Source organism: Lonchura striata, chromosome 6, assembly GCF_050655825.1.
Source record: "Lonchura striata isolate lonStrDom1 chromosome 6, ASM5065582v1, whole genome shotgun sequence".
Classification (NCBI taxonomy): Eukaryota; Metazoa; Chordata; class Aves; order Passeriformes; family Estrildidae; genus Lonchura; species Lonchura striata.
The window spans coordinates 11,218,140-11,240,215 of NC_140708.1; the positions used below are offsets into that span (position 1 = coordinate 11,218,140).

At 37.7% G+C, this 22,076-nt stretch overlaps 1 protein-coding gene across 5 annotated transcripts in view; it reads left to right on the forward strand.

The window, feature by feature from the left end:
• The window catches only part of JMJD1C (jumonji domain containing 1C), a 158,460-nt gene that overhangs the window by 30,444 nt on the left and 105,940 nt on the right, over nucleotides 1-22,076 (forward strand). For all 5 annotated transcript variants that reach the window (XM_021535498.4, XM_085583185.1, XM_021535521.3 and 2 more), the window contains exon 2: nucleotides 21,070-21,234. In XM_021535498.4, coding sequence (XP_021391173.2) covers nucleotides 21,070-21,234 — 165 coding nt within the window. The remainder of the gene's footprint in view (nucleotides 1-21,069; nucleotides 21,235-22,076) is intronic.

Genomic DNA, 22,076 nt, shown 5'->3' on the forward strand with positions numbered 1-22,076 from the left:
TATGAAAGATGTGCCCCTTATAAGCTACAGTTATTCAATACAAACAATGAAACTAGATCCAATTCCTGAAGCAGTTTATATATATGATGTGGAGAATGTATTTTTTTTACATTTTCTTTATTTACTGAGATTTTTTTTGCATATGTGCACCGAGGTAATGTGGTTCACAATTGCGCTGCCACAAATTTTCTTGATAATTTTAATTTCCAGTGTGAGAATGTTGTAGAAACTCAAGTTTTACTATTGAAACACCATGAGAGACTTCAGGATATGTAGTTACAAATCAGAATTGAAGATTTCATGAAATTTGTTCATGCTTCCTGAAGTCTTTGCTGTCAGGTGATGACAAAATAATTTTTCAATGTATGGTATTATAAACTTAGAACTAAACAAAATAAAATGAGCACAGTCCCTTCTCTATAGAGCATTGTTTTTGTTAGTTCTTCAGTGCTTTGTCTTGCAGGTAGAAGGGAAATTTAAATATTTAATTGGACATCTGTAAGAATTAAAGACTTGGAATTTGTCTATACTGCTTGTCAGGCTTGAGCTATGCACAAACACAAGCCAGGCAAACCTTCAAATGCAGTATTCATTGTTGCCAATGGGATAACTTAGTAGTTGCATTCGTGCCTTTATTTCTGTCAAGTATTGAATGCTGTTTGGGAAGGTAGACTTGAAACATCAGAGTAAAGTTCTCTAGAAAAAGCCTTGAAGTGCTAATTACTGGGACTTACTTATTTTTTCCTTTCTTCCTCTCCACACCTTGAAATATAGCTGACCTTTGTCTCAGCTCATTTCTTCAGTGAGATTGTACTGGAAGGCCAGCTGATAGATGGATTAAACAAGAAATCAATGATTACCCTTGGTAGGTTTATGTGGTGCTGTTCTGAGAACTTATTAAATACTGCCTGGGTATTTAAAAAAATACGGAAAGATACTAGTTCTGGGAGGTAAGAATAAAAGAAGCCTGCTTGTCAGAATTGATAATTGAAATACTTTTGCCTGTCTGTCAAATAATCCTGAATCTGCTTGCATTTCTAGAATAAGGGAATTGTCACCATAGCAGAAATGTTGAGGTGTTGCACACATACAGGATGAAACGCAGTGAATTGGATAGAGATCTTGGGGCTGTTTGGGTGCTTCCCCTTTGTTTTCTGGGGATGAAGCACCCAAGTGGAAAAACCAATGCAGCAGTACCAGGAAGTAGCTGTTGCCATCCTGAAATTTGTTCTTTTAGTCTGTGAGAGTCTGGTTAAGAGGCCTCTGAGATCCTTCAGCCATTGGTTGCAGGGGGTGGATCTCTAATTCTTGGAGTTGATCACTAATAGGTTGTGAGTATAATTTGGTATACTAAGCAGAAGTTATACTCATTCAAAAAATGTCTTAAAAGATTTAATGTTTTCAGGTTGTGCCATAGCACAACATACATAGTGTATGTCAGCTGTGGTAAACCTCTTGGATGTTGGTTAACTTGTCACTTGCATAATTAATTGGCTCTGCAGAGTCTCTGTGAATTACTGATGGCATGATGATGCCAAAGCAGTGACGAGATCTGGCATTTGCAAGCTTGGGTATGGTGAAACTTTTTCCTTGCATTAAACATGGATTTATTGCATTTGTGCATCTGTTGTAAAAATATTCTTTGTACTGTATGCACCGTACAGAGTGATAATTTAATTTCCTGATCTGTGTAAGCAGATGATGTTACACTAATCCCATTTTGTCTCCAGTGAAATAGGAGGCACCATGTGTATGATGGCAGTTTGGCTGTATCTGTTGGTGTTTGTGTTGCAAGCAAGTGTTCTGCCTTCTGGATTCTGCCCAGCTGTTGGACAAGCAATGTGGACTTTCTCTTAGTTTCCTTGGTAGTCTGGGGACCTTGGCTTCTGTTTCTTTTTTCTTTCTCATTCTGCTCTTTTGTCTTCTGGAGGAGTAAATTGCTCTAATTGTTACTTTATATGACATGCTTGATTAACTTTACTGACTGCTGCCTTTGCTGACAGTTCAACTAGGAATCTAAGTGTTTGTGTGCTCACAGATCAGAGTGTAGTTATGCTTTCTAAATTGATTTCATTTTGATACTTCAATTAAGCTTTCTTATAACTGAGTATTCATGTTCTTGCAAGTGGGGAGATGAGGGAGTGTCACAAGTGCTACATACAAGAATATTTAATGAAATAAAATCCATGAAATTAGCTGGCTGCCTAGTATGCTTCTCAAAATTTTAAAGAAGGTATGAAACTAAAGTGTACAAGTCCTGCAGGCATCTCTGAGATAAAAACATCTTGACAGCTCTAGTTAAGATTATTGTGTACCAGTCTTTAGCTTTAATTTCATTTTGCACTAGAATAACAATATAAAACAATATGAATGCAATTAAAGATAAGGACTACAAAATAGAATGTCAGTACAACTAGAATGTCAGGAAATGGTAATGCTCTTTCAACTCAGCACAATAATACTACTTTGCCACACTTGGTAGTTCTGTGCATTGCAGTGAAATCTTAAGACCTACTAAGTTAAAGCAGATAGTTTCACTGGCATTTTAGGAGGGGGGAAGAATGTGATAGTCGCACAAACAACTGGAATACTAAAACCATAAACTTCCTAATAGTATTTTACATAGACAATTGCATAGCATTTTTTAACAGAAATTTTGATAAAAAGTGGGATTGACTGTGTCTGTTGTTAAAGTCTGCATTTCTGTCTGTGCAGTTAATTATGGTAAGCACAATTAATGATATTTTAAACGTCTAAAGGTTGTTCTGTAAGTCTTTGTCATTTTGTCCACGTGTCAGTGTTTCCCCAGCCCCCAGTCTTCCACAGTCTTCCCCCAGTAAAATGCTCCCTTTGATTCTAAAAGAGTGACTTGACTTCAGTCTTTATGTAGTTCTCTTCTGGCAATTTCTTTGGTTTGACCCATCTTTCACACTTCATGTAGGCAGCATTCTTATCCGGTGGTCATAGAAAAGGAAATCTTTAAGGAGTGAATCTGTGTTAAATAAAGTGGACTTCTACCGGTCAGAGGGTCAGGTTGACTGTTATGTGATAGCTGTTTTATGCATTCTGCAGCTACAAAGCAACTGGAGAATGCAGAGCAGGTTCAAACGGATTTACAGCTGCTTTGCCTCACTCAGGGCAACAAGACCTGCAGCTTATTTTCGTTCGTGATACTTTATGAACTCCTGAATTTTCTCTTCCTTGCTTTCCCCCTCCCCCCTGCTTCAAATACATATCTATTTCCCCTTTCTGTGTGTCCATCTTGTTGACGAATTCAGATGCAGCAGCTCTGAGGATGTTTAGGACTGAGATTAATTTTTAGCAAAAGTATCCTAAAAGTGCATTTCCCTCCATTGTGCCTGCAACTTCTCATTTTTCAGTCTTACTGAAGTCACAACTGCCTGAACAAAGATGGTCACTACTTGCCTTCTGTTTTTGCTACTGGGAATGAAGCCAATTGCCCCCAGGGGAGAAAGTGGCTTCCTATCAGTAGGGATATAGATGATGATTTTGAGAAAGGATGAAAGCAAAGTAAGTTATTCTTTGCTGAGAGGCAGCCTATGGCATCCATCCTTTTGAGAGTAAATGGCAGCTGTTGTGGAAAAAGGGCAGTTGTTTTAAAAGGTTCTCTGGAGAGCATTATTCTTCGTTTTCTCAAGAACCATGGGAGAAAATTACTGATAAATCTAAAATTTTCTCTATTTCACTTAATAAACTGTAAGATACTAATCTTAAATATACATGCATGGAGATGATCTGAGGAGCAATTCTGGTGGCACATATTTAAAGAACTTTTTATATCCTCTGAACTAGTGAACTCTTGCAAAATTCTTTTTAAAAATTCATTCTGTACAGGATGAATAAGTGCTGTAATTCTGTAGGGGATAAGCCATAGTTATGCACGACTAGATGCTTTAAATCTTGGGTTTAAGTTCTGAACCTCCTTCCCAACTATTTGATGCTAGGTTAGTGCATATCTAATGGTGACCTACTTGGGCTTTCCATGGGTTAGTTATTGACTACCCAGCTTTTGCAGAAGCAGCATTTAGGCAGCATTCCCCCCCTTTTCTCACTACTTAATTGAGGTGCAAGGTTCCATTGTGACTTAGGTGTGTCACTGAGGGTTGTTACTGCCTACAAAAAGAATTTGCTTCTCAGTGGATTGTCTAGGAGCAATGAGTGAGTTGCATGAGAGTAAAGCAGAGCAGGCTGAGAGTCTGTGTGCACTGCAGTGCAGAGCAGATGTACTTGAGCTGGGTTTAAGCTGTCGTAGCCACGGTAACGCAGAGTTCAAAGTAAATGCTTTGGCAGTTGGCCTGCGCTCATAAAACGGGTCTTACAGATCCTCTAGCTCTCCTCTAACATCCCTCTTCCTCTTTTATTGGATAATGTCCAAGCTGTACACTCAGGCAGTAAAGGTAGTGTAGGTGCACTCTGCATGTGCAGTTTACATTTATGAGGCACTGAATTTACTGCTTTGTGGGGTAATACTGTGTCATCAGACAGTCCCTGGAAACTGGCACCCTCTCTGAGGCAGAGGTGGACATTCATGTCCTGGAAAACTAGAGGAATTAACCCTCTTCAGTATCTTTCCCAAAAGTAAGTTCTGCTGACTGTTACTAAAACAATTGAGTTTCAGAAGCGAGAGTTAAGCATGCCTTGTCCTGCCTTCTGTAGAAGTGCAAGTAATAGGAATGCCAGACCAATATTCTTCCACACACGTGTGTGGAGATGTGAACTAATGTAAGTACTTTGGGTTTATATATATATATATTCTACATTCCCATCTGGCCAGGCTGCTTCTTGAGTACAATATTTTAAAAAATAAAATCTATTCTCAAGTATATACATGCAGTTGCTAATGCTTACATATAAAAGCATCCAAATTCTGCAAGCTGTCACTGATCTGTGGTTCTTACAAAGATTTGTCTTTGGTATGTGTATTGCTGCATCTTCTCTTATGGGTGATAACACTGCTATATATAATTTGAAGAAATCCCTTTATAATGGGGACTTGTACAGATCTGCTGCAAGAAACACAGAGCATGACAGAGACTTGTTCCTTGTGCTCTTCCCTGAAGCATCTCTCACAGATGTATGTTCATTTTCATGGCTTCTCTTGCATGGAGTATTGGTGAGTGGTTGAAAGTCAGGAGACAGCTGGATACTGATAGGCCTTTCTGGGGCTGCCTTCTATTTTTTGAAATGTGACAAAACTCTGTACCCCTAAGTGTCCCACAAAAATGGGATCAGCCCTGACACTAGCAGCTAGATCAGACAGGAAACACTCAGGAAAAAAGGTTGTTCAAAGGAGCTGAATGCATTTTTCAAAGAATAAGTGGAAGTAATATAGAAAAATAACCGTCTCCTTGAAATATTCCTATGTCCTACTGCTGTTCAGCTTTAATAAGGCAATAATTAAAAAAACCCCAGACCAACAGAGAGGCATTTATCTGAGAGATGTATTTAAATTCAATTTTAATAATTTCATTTTTGTGTCTTGGATAATACCAAGTTTTATCACACCATTAAAACTTTCTGGTAGGTGTCTGTAGAAGCAGCCCATACTTCCATTGTTTTGCTGTTTGTGCTGTTGAACAGCCCTTTCCAGTGAGGCTGGTTTTGCTGCAGGAGTGCTGGTTCCTTTTCCCATGCCCCACTGTATGTGTCTGCTGCATAGCCCTCTCCTTTCACACAGGGCCACATCTCCTCCCAGCCACGATGCTCCTGATTCCTGGCACGGTGCTTCTGTTGGGCTTTGCCAAGGGAGCGCTCCCTCTGTAAGGAGTGTGGTGCCCCTCTGGCACTGGCCTTCGGCCCATTTGGTAGGTCTGTCCCAGCTGTGACAAGGAGGACTGGGGGTCAGGAGCTAACTGAGCACCACTAGGCTTATTTTAGAAAAGAATCCTAAATTTGTAGTTTGAAGATCACTTAGTGACACATAATTAAAGTAAAATAATGCCCTGAATTCTGTCAGATTGCTTTGTTACTGGCCCTTCTCTTCTGTGTGCAGAAGGCTTTACTTGTAAACCAGTGCCAGATTACCCATATATAAAAATAACGTGTAAAAATAGAACAAGCTCAACTTTTCAGCAGTGTTGGAATTGATCACTTATTTCTTCTGTGTGGACTCTTCCTAAAGCACTGGTTTTATGACATGTGATAAGCTGTTGAAATAAAAAGCATGTTGTTTTTAACAGGAGCCTACAATTCCCTAATCTGCTAGCAGATTTGGATTATATTTCTGAGGTTGCTTAGTAAGGATTTTAGGGCAGAACTTAATGATTTCAGACTGTTTTTTAATTTTGAGATCTGTTTTGTAGAACTTGGTCGGGGGGGGGGGAGTATCGTTGAAGTCACTGAGTTGAAACAAAGGCACCAATTATGTCAATATTCAGTTTTCTGAAACTTTGTTTTTATGTTGATTAACTTTTAAGTAAAGCCCCCTTTTCTTTCCCTCTCCATAATGTTTCTCTGTATGTGGTATCAGCTGCCTGCTATTTAACAGTGTGGAAAAATGGGCTGGCATTAAGTAACTCTGTTCTGCTCCAAAAAGCAAAACCAGAATAAATCTTAGCAGCCACTGCCAGGTAGACAAGTACTGTGTGGTGATGGGAGCGAGGACTTTGCTGGTAGTGTTTTGGAAGATTTCAGGCTGAGTTTCTTTGCTTATGTAAAACAGTGGTCTTTGTTTGGCACTTCCAATGGCGCTGGGACTGTTGTGTAGCTTCATTGATTGGTTCCATGCAGTGGAAATCTGACCTTTAGCAGATGTTTGAGAAATTGCCAGCATTCAGAGTGATCAGCAGACTAGACAGTTTTTTCCTTATGTTGATGAGAACCTCCATTAGATTAGTAACGTGCGTGACAATGTTGATTAGAAATGATTAAATGATTAGAAAACTTTTTGAAACAAGGCAGATTTTCCTGCAGTATAGAGCTGCATCAAGTAATTTATTTTCTTATATGCATAATTTTGCGAATTGGTTAGCTAATGGAAATATTTTGATAATGTAAGTGGTGTGGGTTTTTTCTTTTTGTAGTAAAGACATTTGGATTTTAAGTAAGTTTTGGTTTGTCTGTGTTTTTCTTAAAAGGTCAGTTTTAGCATGCTGTTATAGCACCAGTTTGGGATAAATGCTTTCAAAGAAAAAAGAACAAGCTTAAATGGGCTGGGGAGGGGGAGGCAGCAGTGAAACATATCCCATCTGGAGCATTTGGCTTGGAACAGGATGTTGCATGACTCCATGTGAAGTCTGCTCTCACGAACAGTATCCTAAGCAGTGTAGGAGATTCAGCTGCTTAGTGGTGGGAGTTCAGCATGAAACGAGGTCTGTTTTCTCAAACTCCAACGGTTAGAACTACAGGAAAGAGGTGGGACTTAATAAGAGATTTATGTGTTGAATAACTCAACAACACCAGCAGTTGCCAGATTAAACCCTTTCCTGCAGGTGCTGGCTTTCCTCAGACCTCTACAATTGTTTTTCAGTGTGATGCATGTGGAAAGAATAATTATTTAAAGGATTAGAGGCTTAAAATGAGAACAATACAATTACTAAGTTGTCTAGTTTTAGTTGTAAATTTAAAAATCAAATAATTGTAAGAGGACTGAGCTTGTCTTGGCATTAGATATCCTATATACATGTGTGCTTTTAAAAAGATTTTGACTGGGTGAAGTTTGTAAGGTTTTTATTATCATTTTGGGTGCAGAAAACATGTTAGGGAAATAGACTGTATTGAGAGCAAGGGGTAGTCTTGACAACCAGTCGTGCTATTGTGGACTCGTGGGTAAAATGTATCCTGTGAAAATATGTTGTGGGTTTTTTTTGTGTTGTTGTTCCCTTCCCCCCATGAGTATTAGGAGGGAAGGGATGTGATGGTAAGAGAAGATACATACATTACAAAGCCTGGAAATCTTTGCCCTTTGCTCTCAGTGCTCAAGAACACTTAATTTTTCCAGTGCTATGGAACTTGTCAGGTATGTCTCTTATTTTATGATTCCCATGAAATTCTGCCAAAATTCTTTGGCAGCTCATTTTATCTAATAATCTATGTACCAAATCAGATGAAGTTTTTTTTGGGATATAACTAATATTCTGATTACTTTTTATAAGCAAAACTAGCAAAGCTGTCCTTGCTTATATGCAGCACATTTAATGTTCTGAGTTTTGTTTATTCAGCCTTCATTTCCTGATCTAAACATGAGGTAGTGGGAGATGGTAGAACTGAACTGATTCCCTGAGTGGGTGAAATATTTGTTTGTCTGGTTCATCAGTGGTGAGCTCCTTCCCACCCTGAGAGGAAGACTTAAGCAAATAGGTTTTAGCTGTGGCATTCAATTTTTTTTTTTTTTTTTTTTAATGCAATGGCTGAGGAGTAAAGGCTCTTGATCTTACTGGTTTTGAGGGAAGTGAAATGCATGGGAGAAAAACCTCACTTTTTTCCCCCCTTGGCCATCTCCATCTTAATTTTCATAGATATACTGAATAAAAACACTGGTATATGTGCTTGTCTGAAATGCTGGCAACTGTTATCTACTCAAAGTGTATTAAAGTTGCAAGATTGCAGGTCTTGGCTGTGCTTAAAACTCTTCATGATTATGTTGTATCACAGTGACATAACCGAACCAAGAAGCTGTAAGGAATTCAATACTGAACATTAAAAAGTATTTATTGCATATTCCTTTAGTTTATTGCAGTGTTAATGTTTGTTGACTGCAGGAGACAGATCTCTGTCTTGCATTTTTCTCTTGATTGCTAAATGGACTTTATCACATGAGTAATTGTTCCTTTCTTATGCACAGTAAGTTGATTGCAGCAGGTATATTTTGCATACAATTCACAAGGAAATGAGACTGACTGTTAGAAATAGCATCCAGGTTTTAAACAGTTTATAGAGAGAAGCGGAAGGCGTTTTGTAAAGCAAGGTAGAAACCTCAGTTGTCATTCCCTGATATGTTTTGAAAACAAATGAGCTCCTTTATCACCATCAGTGAAAACTGCAGTTATCTGATACCACAAATAGTTCTGCAGCTGATGACTGTAGTTGAAAATACCATCTTAGAGTGTGTTCATTTTCCTGAAGGGAACACTGGAGTCCCTTAACTTGAACAGTAATTTTATTGCTCATTCCCTAGGGGAATGGGAACAAGTGTGATGTGACTATGCTCTGTCTTCTCTTGCACTGATTTATCATAATACAGTAAAATTGTCAAATTCTTCACTGCAGTAAGGCTGGGGTTGCTTCAGTTACCTCTGGAGGTCACAAAGGCCCTACCTAATTTCCTGATGTCTTTCCAAAAGTCTTGTTTGTGTTCTGTGTGACTGTAGGTACACAATCAATTGCAGTTTGTGGGGTGGTTTTGTTTGTTTTCAAGATGTTTTCTGACTCAGAGCTTGGAATAGATAGTGTTGTGCTAACATTTGTTACAAGAAAGGACTTAGTTACATTCATATATATTTTTTTAAAGATTCTGAGTGTGATTATTGGAATTCAAGGAGCTCCTCAGAAAATAAACTTGCAAATAGAGATGGGAGCTGGAAACGTGGGGGGAAGTTGTCCTGCTTTCTTTGTGTATAGAAATGGTTGATTCAGGGGATACAAAAAACTATCTTAATTTTAAATAAGCAAGATCATAATGGGGCAATAAAGGGGAGAAAAGAGGAAGTAGAGAGTACCAGTCCTCATTTTGTGGTACATTTATTGTGTGTATAACTTCTAGCATTAAAAGCTGTCTTGGACATACAGTAAACCTTGTTTTGTTCCAGAAACTTGAACAGATGGTGAGAAAATTATGTACAGTTCTGAATTAATGTTTTCTTATTCTCTTCTGTGCAGCATTTTCAATTGCAGGGAGGACTTTTTTTTTTTAAACCCAGTCACAGCCCTTATAGTTACAGTCAATAAAACCATTGTGCATAATCAAAATTAAAAAAAAACTTTATCATCACAATCTTCTTTAAAAAGCTGTTTATTCAAAAATATTATCCTTACTGTTGTGACAAGAAGTGTCTGACTTTTTCACTATTAAGTTACCCAGAAATGGCTAATGCAGTAATTAAGGTGATTAATTGGCTTCATTAGGCATCTTTTGATGTATACTTATTGCCAATATTTTGTTCTTATGTCTTCTGGCCTGAAGCACGAAGGGTTTGATTGTGTTGTCTGTGGGATCTGTTGTTCTGTTGGTCTTATCAATGGATCTATTGTTCCTCCTTTGAAAAGATCTTTGAAAGGAATTACTAGGAGAACTGAAAATGCATAATATTTCATTGCCTTCACTTTTTTTTACGTTGAAGTACATTGGATATTTCTAGGACAATTTCTGATTAACAAAAGTTATTCTGAAAGCTTTAAAACCATCATGCAATTAAGTTAAAAATCAAACATTTCTCTGTAGTTTGGACAATTGTGATACTGAAATAATTTAGTTAATACTTGATATGTAAAAGGTTAAATGACCTCACATTTCTGAGAAATTTTATTGAAATACAAAAAGTGATGTTAGATGACAGAGCAAAAGTCTCTCTTCTGAAAAAACACTAGTAGACAAACACATTGAAGAAGAGTTTCCATGTGTATATTGTGAATGATTTCTGTAACTTTCAATGCTTTTCACCCCGGTTTTCCTGAAGCTCTTCCACATCAGTAATTCTGTTTATTTGAAGCCATTCCTCCTGTGCTGTAGCCTTAGCAGCTGCAACAACAAAGTGGGGATTATTCAGAGGAGCTGCTTGTCTTTGTAGTTCTATGATCCAGCACGATTTATCGTGTAACACCTCAGCTGCACCTGAAAACCCACTGACAATAAATCTGCAATACATTCAGTGTCATGTAAACATCATCTCAGTTCCCAAGGAGTCTGTGGTCAGAGCAGGCAATGCTGGGCTCCAGTGATTGTAGTCTTGGTCTAGAGGATGGGTGTGAAGCACAGACATTGTGACTTGCTTGCTGTCATGGAGTGAGGGCAGAACCTCCCAGCCCAGTATCAGTGACTGAAGTGTTTGATTTGAGTATTATTTTTTAATCAAAAAACCAAACACAAGCAAATTACTATTAAAAGGCTTGAAATACATTGACAAAAGAGAAGTGCTTTATTAATTTGGGACCAGACTGTCCACATTGTCTTCATTCTGATGTAAGCCATCTCCTTAAGACTGAAATGGAAAAGATTATTTCCTCAATTTCTTATGCTGCTGTATTTCTGTATAGTTCACCTATTATTTAGAGAAGTGTTATTTTTTTTGCTCAGACATTTAGATACCTGTGACTCCGGAGTAGCCATTATAGAAAAGAGGAGATTGAGGATGTGGATTAAGACAGTCCAAAACCCCAGGAAGCCCTGGTTACATTTCCTCTCCTGCTCCCAAAATGTTGCTTAAATTTGGCAGGCTGTTTCCTGATGTCATGTTTGCTCACATGTGCCACCAGCCCTGCTCTTAATCTCCTCTGGCCTTTTAGTAATAGTTGGAGATATCTCAGTTCAGAGTTGAATGAACTGTGATCCCAGTTTGTGGACATTTATGCACTGGTGAACTATGAACTGTAATGACCCAGTTCTTCTCTGTGAAGTCTAGCCTTGCAGTTTGGTGTCAGATGGAAAAATAAAGGAACATTGTACAGACCTTAAAAGTCTATATGTTAATCCTTTGAGGCTTCAACCTATTGAGTACAGATCTTTGCTGTTTTATGCTGCACTTAACCTATAGGAAAGAAGTAGACCTGGATAAGTTTTGTTTATGAATATTTTGTTAGCAGGTGTGTTCAAGTTTTTAGTTACATCAGAAAAGTTATATGGGAGTATTTTTGAGTGAGTGATGACTTTCCAGTGTGAAGGAAACAGATGCAGTATTGAAAGATGACTTGTACAGGAGGTTGAAACTCGGAGGCTGGAGTGGTAACATGAAGTTGACTCTTAAACAACAAAAGAATAATTCTGCTTGTGAGATAGCACTGGATGTAGTCACAACACTACAAGAGAAGAATTTAATAATTCAGATTTCTAATAAATTTAGAACTTGAACAAAACAGCCAAAGTCAAATATCTCTGAATCTTAGCTAGGAAGAACTTAGAAACTGTTTGTCTTTATTGTTCTGCTTAGAGGTGGTTTTGTCAGGACCAGGAGAAACCAGGAGCAGTTTGCAGTGTGGTTGTAGGTAGCATGCAAATTACTGGTAAAACTGTAATATGTTCTTCTCCAATAAGAGATAAAGCTTTAAAGTAATTGATATGGTACCCTACCTTCCCTACTCAAATATTCTAGTCCTCTTATAATGGAAAAAAGGCTTGGAAAAAATCTCCAAAGATTTTAGCAGATGATCAATGAAGTAGATAAATATTTCACTAACATTTTTTCTTGCTTTAGAAGATTATGATTATTGTTACTATTACTGCTATTTTCTCATCTGCTTGCTGAGATTTGTTTGGCTTGTTGCCTAAGGTTACCAGTCTTGGTTGCAAGAGCAAATATACTGTGTTGTTGTCAGAATAGAGAAAATTGCCATTTTGTAATTGACAATAATTTATAAAAATGCCAATATGTCTCTTTGGTTGCTCAATTTTTCTCTTGGTTTCCTGGTTACTCTTGGAATAATCCTCCATAGTTCTCTTAATTCCTGTAAGATGACCAAAGAAAGCAATGAATTGAGTGAGTTTGTCTGCTGGAATTTTTGCTGTTGATATGAGCTAGGCCTTGAGAAAATGTCTCTAGTACAAACAAAATCTACCAGCCAGCTTCCTCTGGTGATTTGTCATGTAAATGATTTGCTGGTGTCTTTTTGATAGCTCTGGCTTTATCTGACAAAAAGGAAATTGTTTGTGAGCCCACTCCTGGTTTGTTTGGCTTGCTGTCTGGAGAATGATGTGGGCATGCAGAGCAGCTGAGAGGCATTTGGTCTTTCCTAGCCTGGATTCCAAAGTTTGAGTATCAAAAGTTCATCTTAAAACCTTGCTTTTCTTTTACAGTGTCTTTTCTGTTTCACTTCAAATAAAGATCTGCTCTTCCAAAGTATAGTGTTTAATCAGTGTCTGCACTGCAGATTTGTAATGACACCACTTGTTCTAGCAACATATAAATCAGGTTGAATCTGGCTGGGTAGATACTGATAAGTACTTGTAGGTCCTTAGGGTCAGTCTTTGAGCCTTGGAAGGATGGCTGCTTTGGCTCCTCACCTGCTGAGGATGGCTGATTGGATTGTGTTGGTAGAAATAGAGAAAATCTGTGCTTTTAGCACTTCTCTTGATTCCCTTTAGGAGTGCTTCAGGTTTGGCTATTCAGCTGGAGTGAGACATCAGAAAAACTCCAGTAACTGTAGCTCCCTGCTCAGTCCTGAGCATCTCCCAGGTGGCAGCTTTGTGCATTTTGACTCTCAGGAGGCCTGAAGCTGAGCTGTTTCCTGTGAGTGGCTTTGCAGCCATACCTTGCTACCTGAGGCCACAGCCAGGTAGTTTGGTTAAGTTCTGCTTCTATCTCAGACTGGGGATGAGGAACAATAGCACTTGGTGAATTCTGACTAGGAGGTGACCTATTCCTCTCACCATTCACTTTAATTTAGCCTCCTATAGTGCACTGTGATTGCTGATGACCTGGTGGACAAGCTTTGTCTTCATTAGTAGTAAGTCATTGCATTGTAAAATTTGACTTAAATCCATTAATATTTATATATTTAGTATTTTAAATAGTCTGATAGTTATTTTTTGTTGGTTTTAGTTACATCTTCAAATGACAGATATATACAGTTTAAAGTCAGCATAATCTTCTAAAAATTCCAACTTAGCAGTAATGGTTCCTTATTAAATGACAAGTGTTGGTCTTTTTAGTGTGATATTACAAATGTTAGTATTATCACAGATTAATTAACAAGTAATCTAAACCACTAAAATTTGTAAATTGGCTTTTCATTTACCTTATTTAAAATCACATCTGATTTGAAAACAAATCTATTTTTAAATTGAATGTGTGGGCTTTCTATAGTATGTGTGCTTCTTAACTACTGGTTTTAGGCATGATCATTTAGAAATTTAGGTTTAGTAAAAGTTTCCTAGTTGTGTAATAGTGAAAAGAATTTGAAAGGCTTCTTCAAGCCTGGAGGCCCAGGAGATTTTTGTTTGATGTGCATGCTTTACCTAGTTATGATTCAATACGTTATGATTTCTTAAAATAGTAAGTCACTTCTGTTTCTCACTTGGGATATGCAATTCAGTAAATTTCTGTAATGTAAAACATCTTTCAAATGGGGCTACTTTACTTTGGTTTCTTTGTAAGTCCAGTAGAGTAATGATTTAATTTCTGGTTTGTGAATTTGGAAAAAGATTTGCAAGATAGGTATGCCAAATAATTTAAACACTTACAGTGATTTAAATAGCTTCTAAAGTAAAAGTTGGCCCTCCTGTAGATTATTGTTTTATCAGAGGGAAGTATTTTTTTTAGAAATTAATTTAAAACTCACATATAAGAAGTATGGGATTTTTTCCCCTTGTTCATTTAATCGTAGATCATATTTTCTCCCTTAATTTTTCTGTTCAGAATATGCATACTAAATTGTGCAATGAAAGTCACATGCTTGTGTTAGATGGTTTTCTTTATTGTCAAGGATGGTATTGGGCCCTGCATGTAGGATGCTTTTTTATTGTCATCTTCTCTGCAATCTCTACTTCGTGCTCTACGTGATGTGCTGGTTGCTTAGCAATCCAAGCTACAGACTGCAGCAGGCTGTTGCAATAATACTGGTATTTTTCTTCAGTTTTGCGACCATTTTTAAACTGCATTTTTCTTCAGCAGAGGCTATTTTATTGTCAGCGTTCAAGCATGCATTTTGGGGAATGCAGAATTAAGGTTTGAAAATTAATCATAAACTGTACATTCTGATTGTTTCTTACCCTGTAATGTACCTTGAGACGACTTTTTCTGGAAAGAAATATTTCCTTTTGTTTCGAGGCCTCTCTGTATTTGTAGGATATTTATGTTTTAAGGCTTAATATAAGGAAGCTACCTGGAAAATCCGTGTTTATTGCAGCATGGATTTGCCACATCTGGCCCTGTTCCCTTCTGCACATGGCATATATTTAAGATGTTTTCCAGTGAGTCTGTACCTCTGCTTTGCTCAGGAGCCTGTTGAGAGAGCAGGGTTGGCTTGGCCTCAGCATGAGTGTGTCTGTCACTGTGTGACTCAAGCAATGACACATCCTCCTCTGTAGTTTTATACATTTTGAGCAGATGATCATGAGGCTGCAGATTTTATTATTCCCTCAGTAATGAGAATAGTGCTTTTGGAGGGGTTGACTCCTTGCATTTCAGAGGGTGTAGCTGGATGCTGTTATGTGTGGGAAGTAAGTCTTGGTGCTTTCCTGCTGGACAGACCTAGAATCATTTTGTGCTAAAAAAAAATAGGGGATTTCCAAGCAGTTGTGAATCCTGAAGCAGCAGAGATGTAATACTTTGCAGGTAATGAATGAGCCTCTTTTTGTACACTTCAGCTTTCCAGCTTATGATTGAGGACTGTTGCTTGTAAACTACACCTCTTCCATTTTCTTTTGAATAAACAGAATTAAAGACTTCAGAATTATCAGTATGCTGTTTCATGGTAGTAGGGTATATCAAAACAGGATTTAATCTTTGAGGAATCTTTGTTTTCCACAGCTCATCTGAAAGTAGCAGGACTTTCTCTTCTCATTTAGTAGAAAATTAAATCTTCTGCCCTTAAATTTGTTACTTCTTGCAAACTCCACAAATAATCAAAATAGATGTGCAGATTGAATATTTGTTCAAACAATTTCATGTTTTAAGAGCTGAAATAGCATAAAATCACTCACACTACTAACTTGTCCCATGTTTTAAGGAGCTTCGTGTTTATGTCTGTAAAACATCTGCTTCTACAGCTTTTTTTCCTAGTGACTGAGAGTTAGAAGCAAGGCTCTTGCATTTCAGAGACAAGCTATTATGTTCCTTAAATTGTGGAATACCAGTTTTGTCAAGAACATTTTCAGGTCTTCTAGAGACTTTCTGTGGTATTGTGGGTATCTACTCACCCTGACTAAAAACTACACTGTGCATTTAGTACTTTTTATCAAAACTAGGTACTTTCTTGACTGCAAATATAAGTGAATGAACAAGTCTGATCTGCAGTAAAAATGCTGGCTATTTTTAAGAATAGATGGAGGCAGTAAACCCCATCTTTTAATACTAAAATACTTGCTAGTTAAAGACCAATCTAGTGCTATTATTTCAGCTGTTTCAGTTGCTTTCAGGCTATATGAGGAATGCCAATGTACTTTAAAATGCTTTTTATGAGCTCTTTTTATTGTAGAGTGACTGTGAAATGCTAATGTGAAAGACTGAGGAAATTTTGGTGACAAAAAGCAACATTGAAGCCCTTTATTAAAGAAAAATCCCGACTGCTGCTTTTGGTTGCTATTTGACCACTTTTCCATGTGGAAATGGGTAGCACTTGCTTAACAGAGTAGTAATTTTCCTGTGTTAAGCTGTTTTGCTTTATAGTAACTTGTGCTTTGATTGCATTTGATTAGGTTAAGATATATTTAGAAAGACTTGACTGTTGGGTAATGCCATCTCCACGAAAGAAACAATTTGTAAAAACCTGAGAAGTCAAGGATATTTGGAACAGGATGGGAAGGTTAAGTTTTATAAAAGCAACCTTACTGTCTCCATTCCTTATGTATTTACAGCTAGCCTTAGTTTATACTAGCTAGATGCTTGGCAGTCACATCTATCTCCATCAGGAGATGGACAAGCTTTCCAGAGTCTAGTGTAGTTTGTTTTAATTTTCAACTGTGCACCATGCTGAGAAAGCACATTAGAGCTGAGCAAGGTGTCAGAGTTGTCCAGTGATCAGAACTCCAGAAACATTCCTGGCAATTTCAAACCCCCATCCCTGCCATGGATGGCTCAGTGTGCTATCCCTGGACTCACTGCCTCCCTCCAGCTCTGTGGCAGCAGCAGGAATTGCTGTGGCTCCCTTGGCTGCCTAGGTTTTCTTTCCTGCAGGTAGATTTTCTTTCAAAAACAAGAAACTCCCAGAACTCTTGTTAATGGGTCAAGAGTAATCTTTTCTTAAACATCCCATAGAATGCTTGTTCCCCAGAATGAAAATTTGCAGGTTGCACTTAACATTGGGGAATATAGAAGGGGAAGATCTCAATTGGACTTGTATTTTGAATTTTTCTGTGACATCTTATAATGTGGTTTCTATTTCTTTAAGTTACTCTATATAACTTGGAGGTGTCAAACAGAAAATTTTTGGTTTCCTTTTATGACATGCCTCCTGTTAGAAAAATACTCTATTTGTTGCCACCAAAACATGCTTTTCTACAGTTGTGCGTTTTTAAGTAAATTTCTGTTAAATTACATACAAGGTTTACATTTGTGTATTCTCTTGACCATACAGCACAAGGTTGGAAAATTGACAGCTACTTTTGGAATCTTGATTACATGCTAAGAGGTCTAAGTCTATCTTAAGTTGCATAACTAAGAAGTTTGAATTGCACAGATAATTTTTAGTATCTGAGTCTGGAGTTCTCAACGTTTACAATTTACTTATAAAGTATATATGTGTAATAATTGAACATGGCATAATAGTTTGTGTTGTAATATTAAAGTGTTATGAGTGAAGCCCAATGAGATGCACTCTGAGGCTCATCTTGAAGTCAGTAGCCAAACTGAACTTGAAAAAAGACTATTTAATATTGTACAGAAGTAGTGTTTTCTTGGCCCTATTGAAATAATCTTCAGAGAGGTTGCTTGGATTTTTTTCTTCCTATAAATAAACATTTTGTTAACAATCATCAGGTGATAAAGGGGAAGCTGTACTCTCTTCCCTTAGGAGAGCAAACAGAACTTGGATAACAAGGCACTCGGGTAATTTAAGAAAGTGGACGATGCACAGACTATGCTTTTTAACATTTTAAGTCAATTTTTTTTAGAAGTCAGCATTGCTTTTGTGACAGTTCTAAAGGGTTTCAGAATTTGGGTTTATTTATTTGGAGCAGAAATGGCTGGAAAACTCTTGATCACAGTGCTGCATGTAGAGAATTTCACCATGGTTGTTGTGTTTGGGCTTTGAAATAACAATATTTTGTTGCGATTGCTTGGCTGACTTCACTGGAAATAAATTTGTTGTCTTGCTTTACTTGGAAAAGCTTGCTAAAGCTTATGCTGCTTCCTGTTGGAAAATAGCAATGAGTTACAAAATTAGCACATTAATGCCAATTATAATATCATCCCAGTGGGAATTTCTCCTTTTTATTCAAGAGAATGCATACGTGGTGAGAAGACTTCAGCTACTCTGGGAACACAAGCATAATATCTATTCACAAATAGCTGACAAGGCAAGGAAGCAAAATTTGGCTGAAAATTCTCAAAATCAACATTCATTCTTAGGGAGGCAAATGTCATAGAGTTTCTTGCTGTATAGCATTCTGTCAGTGGAACGAAAAAGATTAAATATTTTTAGGCTTTGCACTCCTTAGAGGGTCTAACATTGGCTCTATATTTTGTTTTGTTGGCGTAGGTTGCTGGATTGCTTCGTTTCCCTTTCCTCATCTTGTTCCCTTCTTACTCCCTTTCATAAATTGTGCTGTTGGAGATAGTGCTCGTCTCTGTGTGGGAGGTCAGTGTGCAGAGAAAGGGGAAGCCTCTATTCTCCAGAGGCTTTACTGTTGCCTTAGAAAAATTAATTTCCCAGCCAAACAGAATGGGCAATGACTGGGAGCTTCATTTTCTCTCTTGCTTCTGCTTTTCAAAAATAAACTTTAAAAAGCCAGCAGATAGTTAATAGGCTTGGCATGGAAAGCTGAAAGTGGTGGAAGCTGGCAGAAGTGATTCCCAAGTATTGTGTGTATGGAACTAAAGGGGGAAATATGGTGCCCTGAGCAATGGCAGACTGGCTCTGTGCTATGCTCCATTCTCCACTTTTCTTGGAACTGCTCCTTTGAAGATCTAATTATATGGTGCTAGGAGACTCTGCAGATCGCTCAGCAGTAACTCCCACTGTCGCTGTACCGGATTTTGGTTTATTTGGGGTGCAAAACTTGCACACAAACACTAGATTGTATCACAGCTAACCACAAGTTTTGGCCAGTGTCCAGAAGATACAGTATGTTTTCGTGTGGCTGTTTCTAAACTGCTAACTCTGCTTTAGACTTATCTGTGTTTTTCAAAAATATTTATTCACTTGATTCCCCTTGCCTCCTATTTTTCTAAAAATCTGCTTCTGTGTGAGGTCTCATGCTTAACCTCTTAACACCTTGCTACAGACTACCCAGATTAAGTGTCTTTGCAGATACTAAAACAAAACTATTTGACCAGTCTGAAATAATTGAGTAAAATTTGCAGGAGGAGAGGCCAGGAGGAAGGTGAATTTTAGACAATGCTTTTTAACTGTACTGTCATTGAAGATTGTGTTTACAATTGATCAAATGACCAAATGACAAAATTTACAAATGAATGGCTCTTCAGAAGGGTTCAAAGTAGCTGCAAATACAAGATAATGAATGCTGCTAGAATGATTTGGGATATGATATGCTTTCTTGCCAGCTTTTTTAAAGTTTACTCTGTTTACTGTTAACAGTTCCTCTTAACTATTTTGATTAAGAAATGAATATTCTGCAACTTTATTACATATTTTAGAATTAGTCTCTAGATGTGAAATTATTAACAAGTGGGTTTTTTAGTGGTAAGAGTTTCTGCTACTGATTTCTACTTTGTTAGAATAAGAGGTAGTTGCTGTAGTAATGAAGAGCGAAGATGAGGATTTTCTTGCTCTGATGCTTTAAAGAGGGAAAAGGAAAGTGTGGGAATGAAGTGGGAGTAATACAGGTTAAAAGTATCAGTGCAGGAAAACTGGGATGATGAGCTTGGGGATGGGAGTGAGAAGTGGCTGGGTGGAAATTTAAGTTGTGTACTCAGAAGGGAGAAGGACAAGATGAGAAGGAACACTGTGTAGTACACGTTTGATAGTGTGAGACAGAAAGTCTAGACAAGAAAGTATGTTGTAGGCCTAAAATTAACCAGAGTTAAAAGAGAAGAATATTTCTGTGACAGTGATTTTTAGTTCTCAGAAGCAGATAGAGGAAGAAACTCCAGTTTTGGAAATTGCCTTGGGTGTGGCTGAGGGCTGAAGTTCAGAAGGGTAGGAAAGCATCTTCCTTCCTTCTCCACTTAGCTTAACAAGTAGTGGCATTTTTTGTATTTTGCCAGCTGATTTTTCTCATGAAATTTCCCATAATTGATAAAAGAGAACAACTTATTACTTTAAGTTATTTTAAAATTGAAAATAAATTCTGTATTTTTGAAATGTAATGGGTTTAGCAGAGTTGTGTTTGGTAATGTAGATAGTTTTTGGAGAGCTTTGAGATCCCTCTGCCCTGCACAAGAGGAGACAAAAGGTTTGGTGTGTTTAATTTAAGGTAGTGGTTTAGTGAATGCAGCTGAGGGGAGAAGGTACAGCTGCTCTGTGTTGGGGAGGGACAGGGATAGCACGAGATCCAAACTGGCTTCACATTAACCAAGCTGGAAACAAAACGGGGTGGTATTGTTTCTTGTTTGGTTTTTTGAGCTGAATTGCAGGAGGAAACTGAGCTGCTTCTGTGAGCTGCTGTGTGTTTGACTTGCTTGTAGTAGCAAGGTCTGCAAGCTCAGGATATCCTTTCTGGTGCTGTTCCAATTGACTTTTTCTTTTTCCCTTAAAACCATTTCATTGGTTGGTTTGTATTACATGACATATATTTGAACTGAAAATGAGAAGTATTTGTAAAACTTAGTGATTATGTAGATAGCTGTATGCATTACTTAAATGCTACTATTAAATACTTAGAGTAATGCTTTTTGTGCATGAGATAAGGCACCCAGTAAATGTAAGTCTCCTCTCTTCACCACAAGTGCACTGCTGAGAAAACTGTCTTCTGTGGTGTAGGAGCTGAATATTTAATTTCAAAGCCATAGCATTAAAATGGGTAATAAAAAAGATCTTGTATGCATTGAAAAGTGTATGTAGATGAACACGTACTGTGTATATGCAATAATGTGTGTCCTTTCCTTTCTTAAATTTCCCCAGGTATATGTGGAATTTGATGACCTTGAATGGGAAAAGCGAGAATGGGTTAAAGTTTATGAAGATTTTGCAGCCTTCTTGGTGGAGTACCAGCTGGTCTGGGCAAAAAGAAAGGACCCAAGCCAGACTCAGGGATCAAAGATCAAACAAATTCAATGGCCTGCATTGGTAAGATACTTTAACAATTGCATTTCCTAGAGCATTTAATTATCTTTAATTCTGTCCTTAAGAAACTGTCTAGGTTACTCCTGTGGTGTTGGGAAGTGATGAGCATGGAGGGGGAGCAGGGTAAGAAAAGGATAAGAAAAAACTTGAATGATGTGACTACAGTCACTCATCTTCCTTTTTGAATCAACCTAAAGCACTGCAAAAGTGGTCTCTGAGTGACACAATAGGATTAATGTCACTTTACATAGTTAAAGCCTCTTACAAATATAAACTTACCAGTAACACAGCTTACTGCTTTGGAGAGGATTGAAATTAAGGTGGAAAATAAACCCTGAAGCTTGTGATACCCTCATCTTCCACAAAGAAGGTATCTGAAATTCAGGTCAGAGTTCAGAAAGATGAGAAAAGATGAATCAAGTAAGTGGTAATTGTTTACCTGTTTTATGAGGTGATACTTGTGACTCTATTCTTTCTGGATCGGTGCCCAAGCTTTTAAAGCTGTTGAGATAACTGCTAGGAGGCTGTGTGCATTTGTGACATGCCTTTAGATATATCTGATGAGATAATCTAAAAAGCAATAAACATACGTGCTTTTTTTTCTCCAAAGAAACTAGCAGTGGTATCAAAGTCTTCAGAAGAGCCCAATATATGTGAGATGTTTGGGAACCTACTGTATTGGATGGTTTTGTATACAACTGGGGAAGATTCCTCAGAGACTTGTGGGTGAAAAGGGCCTCCAGCAAATTTGTGGAAATGATGAAGCGAAGTCTTAGTTATATTTGATAATATGCTTAATATCTGTAACTTCACTCTTTTTTTTTTTAGGTATTTATAGTCATAAT